Here is a 5,818-nt window from a genome sequence, read left to right as displayed (position 1 = left end):
CTAAGCACTAGGAACAGTAGTGAAACAAAGAGCTCCTACATAAAACAGCAGTAGTAGCAACTAATTATGAAATGCTTACTAAGCCAGGCACTATGCTATGTGCTTTATATGCTATGCAGAAAAGAGTTAACATTGTAGTCCTGAGACTACCATCCTTAGAAAGGTCTGCTTGTAAGGTTGGTCCTTGGCTGGCATCTAGGAACAAAGAATGGTTCACTGTGCCTAAATTGTTGGTGTGGAAAATATGGTTTATGCGGAACACCTGCTTTCCTTCTGGAGTCTGGAATTTTGGTATATACTGGGCAGAGGTACCAACAAAAACCTGAACACTGAGTCTTTATGAGCTTCCCTGGTAGATATTTTACACGTTTTGTCACAACTCACTGCTGGGGGAATTAAGTGTATCCTACTCCTAAGTAGGGAGTGGATAACTCCCTGTGGATAACTCCACTGGGAGAGAATCCTGGAGGCTTCAATCTGGTTTCCTCCCAGCTTTGCCCCATGCACTTTTTCTCTTCACTGATTATGCTTTGCATCTTTTCACCTAATAAATGATAGTGGTGAGGAAAACTAAATGCTGAGTCTTATGAGTCCTCCTAGTGAATAATCAAACCTGGGGGTGATCTTGAGAACCCCTAACACACAAACTTTCATGAAGCTCCCAGTTTAGTGGAAGAGGCAAACATGCAAATCATCTGTAATAATGCAGTATAACAGGTGCTATTACAGAGGTGAGCAGAAGTCACGGCACCAAACAGCCAGGAGGGGTAAAGTAGTAGGGTGCTGTGTGAAGGACAGGTTGGGTGGACAGGGCTTCCTGGAAATAACATGCGAGCAGGGTCTTGAAGGATGCACAAGAGTCTGTTGAGAGGAGTACAGGAGTGAAAGGGGGAGACAGGAGACATTCTAGAAAGTCTAGAGAGAGGAAACAGCATATGTAAACAGTTGTAGGTATGACAGAATGTGGTCAATTCTACAAAGTGCAATAAATTCAATCTGGCTGTAGCACAGGGTGTAGGCAAGTAGAATGAGATGAAGCTGGGCAGGTAAGCTGTGACAAGACTATGACAGTTTACCATTACACTATGATAATGAGTTTGCACTTCATCCTAAAGGTGATGGGGAAACCATCGAATTTTAAGCATTGGAGAGACATGAACAGATCTGCTTTTAGAAAGATAATTTTGGGGAGCTATGCAGACAGGGAGCCCAAATAGGCTACTGTGTTTGTCCAAGAAAGAAAGGCAGCCTGAAATAAAATGGAAGTATAGGGTGAGTATTCCTTATCCAAAATGCTCAGGAGCAGAGGTGTTTCAGATTTTGGATTTTGGAATATTTGCATATATATAATGAGATATCTTGGGGATGGGACCCAAATTTAAACAGATAATTGATTTATGTTTCATATATACCTTATGTATGAGGCCTAAAGGTAATTTTTTTTTTTGGAGACAGAGTCTCACTGTGTTGTCCGGGCTAGAGTGCCATGGCGTCAGCCTAGCTCACAGCAACCTCAAACTCCTGGGCTCAAGCGATCCTCCTGCCTCAGCCTCCCGAGTAGCTGGGACTACAGGCATGTGCCACCGTGCCCGGCTAATTTTTTCTATATATTTTTAGTTGTCCAATTAATTCCTTTCTATTTTTAGTAGAGACGGGGTCTCGCTCTTGCTCAGGCTGGTTTCGAACTCCTGAGCTCAAACAATCCGCCTGTCTCGGCCTCCCAGAGAGCTAGGATTACAGGCGTGAGCCACCGTGCCTGGCCTCTAAAGGTAATTTTACACAATATTTTTAATAATTTTGTGCATGAAACAAAATTGGTGTTAAGTACTTGTGGGTGGAATTTTCCACTTGTGTCATGTTGGTGCTCAAAGTTTTGGATTTTGGAGCCTTTCAAATTTCAAATTTTCGGATTAGGGACGCTCAACCTTGTATCACTAGAAGATGAAGCAGAGAGGTGAATTTGACAGACATTTGAGAAATGGAAGCCACAATACATGCTGACTGACTGGACCCCAAGAAGCAATAGGAGAGAAAAGCCTAAAATGCTTCCATGGTTGCTAGCTTATGACCTGGTAGAATGAAGATGCACACTTAGAGACAGAGTTCATGAATTCCATTTTGTTCATTTAGAATTTCAGGTACTGCACAGGGAAGGCATCTGTTTGGAGAAATATATGCAGTTGGATACAAGGTATGGAGATATGGAGTGAGGATCACGCTATAGTAAGTCCAAATAGATTACTTGAGAAGTCTCAAAGTATTTCCTGAATTCAGGTCAATCTATCTGCGATACATTTTAGATGAAAGACTTCATTTAGCATGTCAGCATGAAGGCAAAGCAGGACCTTCTGCTGCAGAACTCAGTATTAACACTATATCCTTCAGTCTGGTGCTCAAATGTGCACTTATATTTCCTGTTAAATATAGGAACTAATGATAATCTAGATCTAGTAATCTTATTGCTCCACCCAAATAACCTAATAGCTTCTGTCATGTAATCTGACCCAGATTCAGGGAGTATAAGAAAGGAGGAGGAAGACTCATCTGACCATGGAAACAGCTCAAATGTCTATCACCAGGAGACAACAGAGATAAATTGTGGCCTTTACAAATGCTGGAAACTTAACAGCAATAAAAACAAATGAACCACAGCTTCATGTAACACAGATGCATTTTAGAAACATGTTAAGTTTAGAAAAAAAAGTAAATCCAAGAAGGCTATGATATGCCATTTTTATAAGTTCAAAAATAAGCTGTATTAAACAATAAATTATTTATGAATACATACATATTTGGTAAGATATTTTAAAAAGCAAGGAAATGATAACCACAAAGTTTAGGACAGTGGTTATCTGGAGGGGAAAGAGGGAATTGGGGAGGAGTACTTAAGTGGCTTCAACAGTGTTCATAACTCTTCAGATGGGTGATATATTTATGCTTTATACTTTATACACACATTATACTTTATACTTTACACACATATACGTTACATATATTCTTATATATAAGTATTATAAATCCTTTTTAAATAAATTTATCTAACTTAAGAGGATTCTGTCATATGCCAAGGACACACTTTAATCATTAAGCATGACATTTCCCTAACACAGCAATGTCCTCATTTTTTAAAATCTTACCAACTGCAAAGGTACTTTACAAATAAGGGGCATACTGTAGTCATCGGTGTCATCTTTTGATCAACTTTCCCAATAAAACACTGCACTCTGGCTAACCCCACACTACAACTCACAGATCTTGATAAGCAACAATGACTTAAAGTATATATGTCTGCAGAGAAAACAGGCCCATTTTGAGAGATAAAATGTAAAAGATGTACAAGGCATATAGATAGAAAAACAGTACAAGAGGATAATGTAGAGAATATGGAAAGGCACTCAAAGAAAAATAAGGAAAAAAAATAAAGTACCTTAAGATTAACAAATCAAACATTAACAAAAGGTACCTCAGAGTAAGAAGAATCAGCTGTAAGCAGATTCTTCAGCAGAGTAAGAAGAATCACAGCAAATAAACTACAAAAGGTATGAAACAATCATGAAATTTTTTTTTTTTTTTGAGACAGAGTCTTGCTCTGTTGACCAGGCTGGAGTGCCATAGCATCAGCCTAGCTCATAGCAAGCTCAAACTCCTGGGCTCAAGCGATCCTCCTGCCTCAGTTTCCCGAGTAGCTGGGACTACAGGCACGTGCCACCATGCCTGCCTAATTTTTTTCTATTTTTTTTTAGTAGAGATGGGGGTCTCACTCTTGCTCAGGCTGGTCTCGAACTCCTGACTTCAAGCAACCCTTCCACATCAGTCTCCCAGAGTGCTAGGATTACAGGCATGAGCCACTGTTCCCAGCCTCGATCACGCAATTTTAAAAGACATATTTATTGAAAGCATACCTTGCATAATTATTTTAAAACAAAGATACTTACAAAGTCATCTCCTGAGTCAGCTCCCATAGAGGCAACAGATTCCTTGCTCACCGACCGTGGGATCCTAGTAGCACCTCCTGGCCTCTGAGCAACAGCAGTCTCTTCTGCAATTTTCTTCTTTAGTTTTGCAAACATTTTTGCTGTGTGGCTATCCTGCACAGATAACCAGCACTCAGTAGTCCTTAGGCCAGGCACCAGGGTTCAGACACTGCTGCCTAAAATGTTTCAGACATCCAAGCTAGCTGCAGTCCCACTTAAATGTGGGGCAAGGGCTTATGGCAACATAGTATCTATAAATTAGATCAAAGAAACAGCTCTAAGTTAAACACTAGAAAGATTTCCCATCTGAGTTGCTATGTTAAGCTTTAGTTTCAAAATTAAGTTTCATAACTTACGTGTACACTTAATAGAACACAATTACTAAACAATTAAAAAGCACTGAAGTGTTTCATGTGCACATACGGATGAGGAAATCCAGTCTCTACGAGGTGAAGTAATCTGCTAAAGATTGCGTGGCTAAGTGGCAGGGCTGGTATTTGAACACAGAAGTCTGTGATTCACAAATCCTTACCCTTTTTTTTTTTTTTAATTATACCACGTTGGCTATAGTACACAACACATTTGGTAAAATTTCCCAGGGCAAACATTAACATCACATAATCATGACTTAATGTTTTCAAATGGTTCCCTGTAAATTGAACTACAGTTTAGTGCTTTTTTAAAAAAGTTGAAGGCAAAAACATATATAACTCAATATGGGGGAAAGGTGTAACATTCTAATGTTCCAGGATGGTTTGCAATCACCTGTTCCCTAGAAAAAAACAGGCAAGCCAAACAACTGTACCGTATAGGTATCAGATATCCTTAAACTTTCCCTGGTGATGCTGTGTGGTTTTCTTTGAGTTTGATAAAATTACCTAAAATCACAATTTCTTTTCTTCAGAATGTTTGACATTGTCTTGATATTCAACATGAGATTCAAATACGTTTTCCTTCCAAAGGTGTATGAAATACTAATATCTTGGTTCCAACCTTAACTTTCTATGTTTTGTGGAGGATACCTAAGCTCTTATCTAAGATCCACGAATGACTTCTTACCACTGCAGATTATCCATTAAGACTGTACAATCCTTCAAAAACTTTACCTTCAATGCTTGTAAACCACTTACTCACCTGGCTTATCTACTAGATTTAAAACAGCTTGGAGGTCAAAGCATTCTGTCCTGCATGAAGACAAAGATAAAATGTGCTGGATATTTCTTTTCAAGTGTAAGACCAAAATGTCGGTTGGAGGTAGGGGCCAGAAGTAAAGGAAGAGAAGGGAGGGAGAATTAAGTGGGGGAAGAAAACCTGTCACTGTAACAACTGGCAGTGAACTCATCTAACTCTGGTCTGCTATGAATTTGTGATTTGCCTAAGAGCTTCACTTACAGGCACAAAGAATAAAATCGCTCACTGCAGTAGGTGCCTAAATTCGCTCTCCTTGGGAACCCTGAGCAAAACAATCTGAATGAGATTAAGGTTTCCCGGGGGTAGTATTTATTTCTCAGTTGATTCTCACAGACTGTTTACGTGGCCAGCCCCTGGGCTGTCTGGTCACGGAGCCTTGGTTCTCACTCAGTTGCTGAGAAAAAGACAGGCAGAGTTGGGTAAAAGACAAGATGCCTAACGCCCAGGGAGGCAGACAGGTACCTGCCATGGCAGTTTGTATCTCACTCTCAAGATTCCCTCCAGCCCCGCCCGTGCTTGGACAGTCAAAGAAATGGAAGGATTCAACATCTCTTTCATGTGACAGAAGGAAAACTGAGCCCCCAAGGTCGCGCAGGAAGGAATCCTGGAACCCTAGGCTCCAGACTCCCAGGCCGGGGCAGCCCGCCTCCGCC

The 5,818-nt window shown here is 40.4% G+C and overlaps 1 protein-coding gene across 1 annotated transcript in view; it reads right to left on the bottom strand.

The window, feature by feature from the left end:
- The window catches only part of GOLGA1 (golgin A1), a 44,467-nt gene extending 39,309 nt beyond the window's left edge, over positions 1-5,158 (bottom strand). The window contains exons 1-2 of the mRNA XM_012639656.1: positions 5,109-5,158; positions 3,936-4,225 (exon numbers count right to left, since the gene is read on the bottom strand). Of these exons, the coding sequence (XP_012495110.1) occupies positions 3,936-4,070 (135 nt within the window). The 5' untranslated portion in view covers positions 4,071-4,225; positions 5,109-5,158. The remainder of the gene's footprint in view (positions 1-3,935; positions 4,226-5,108) is intronic.
- Positions 5,159-5,818: the final 660 nt, after the last annotated feature.

This window comes from Propithecus coquereli, unplaced genomic scaffold, assembly GCF_000956105.1.
Source record: "Propithecus coquereli isolate 6110/MARCELLA unplaced genomic scaffold, Pcoq_1.0 Scaffold142, whole genome shotgun sequence".
NCBI classification, from domain to species: domain Eukaryota; kingdom Metazoa; phylum Chordata; class Mammalia; order Primates; family Indriidae; genus Propithecus; species Propithecus coquereli.
This window is presented reverse-complemented; position numbering and strand designations above follow the sequence as displayed.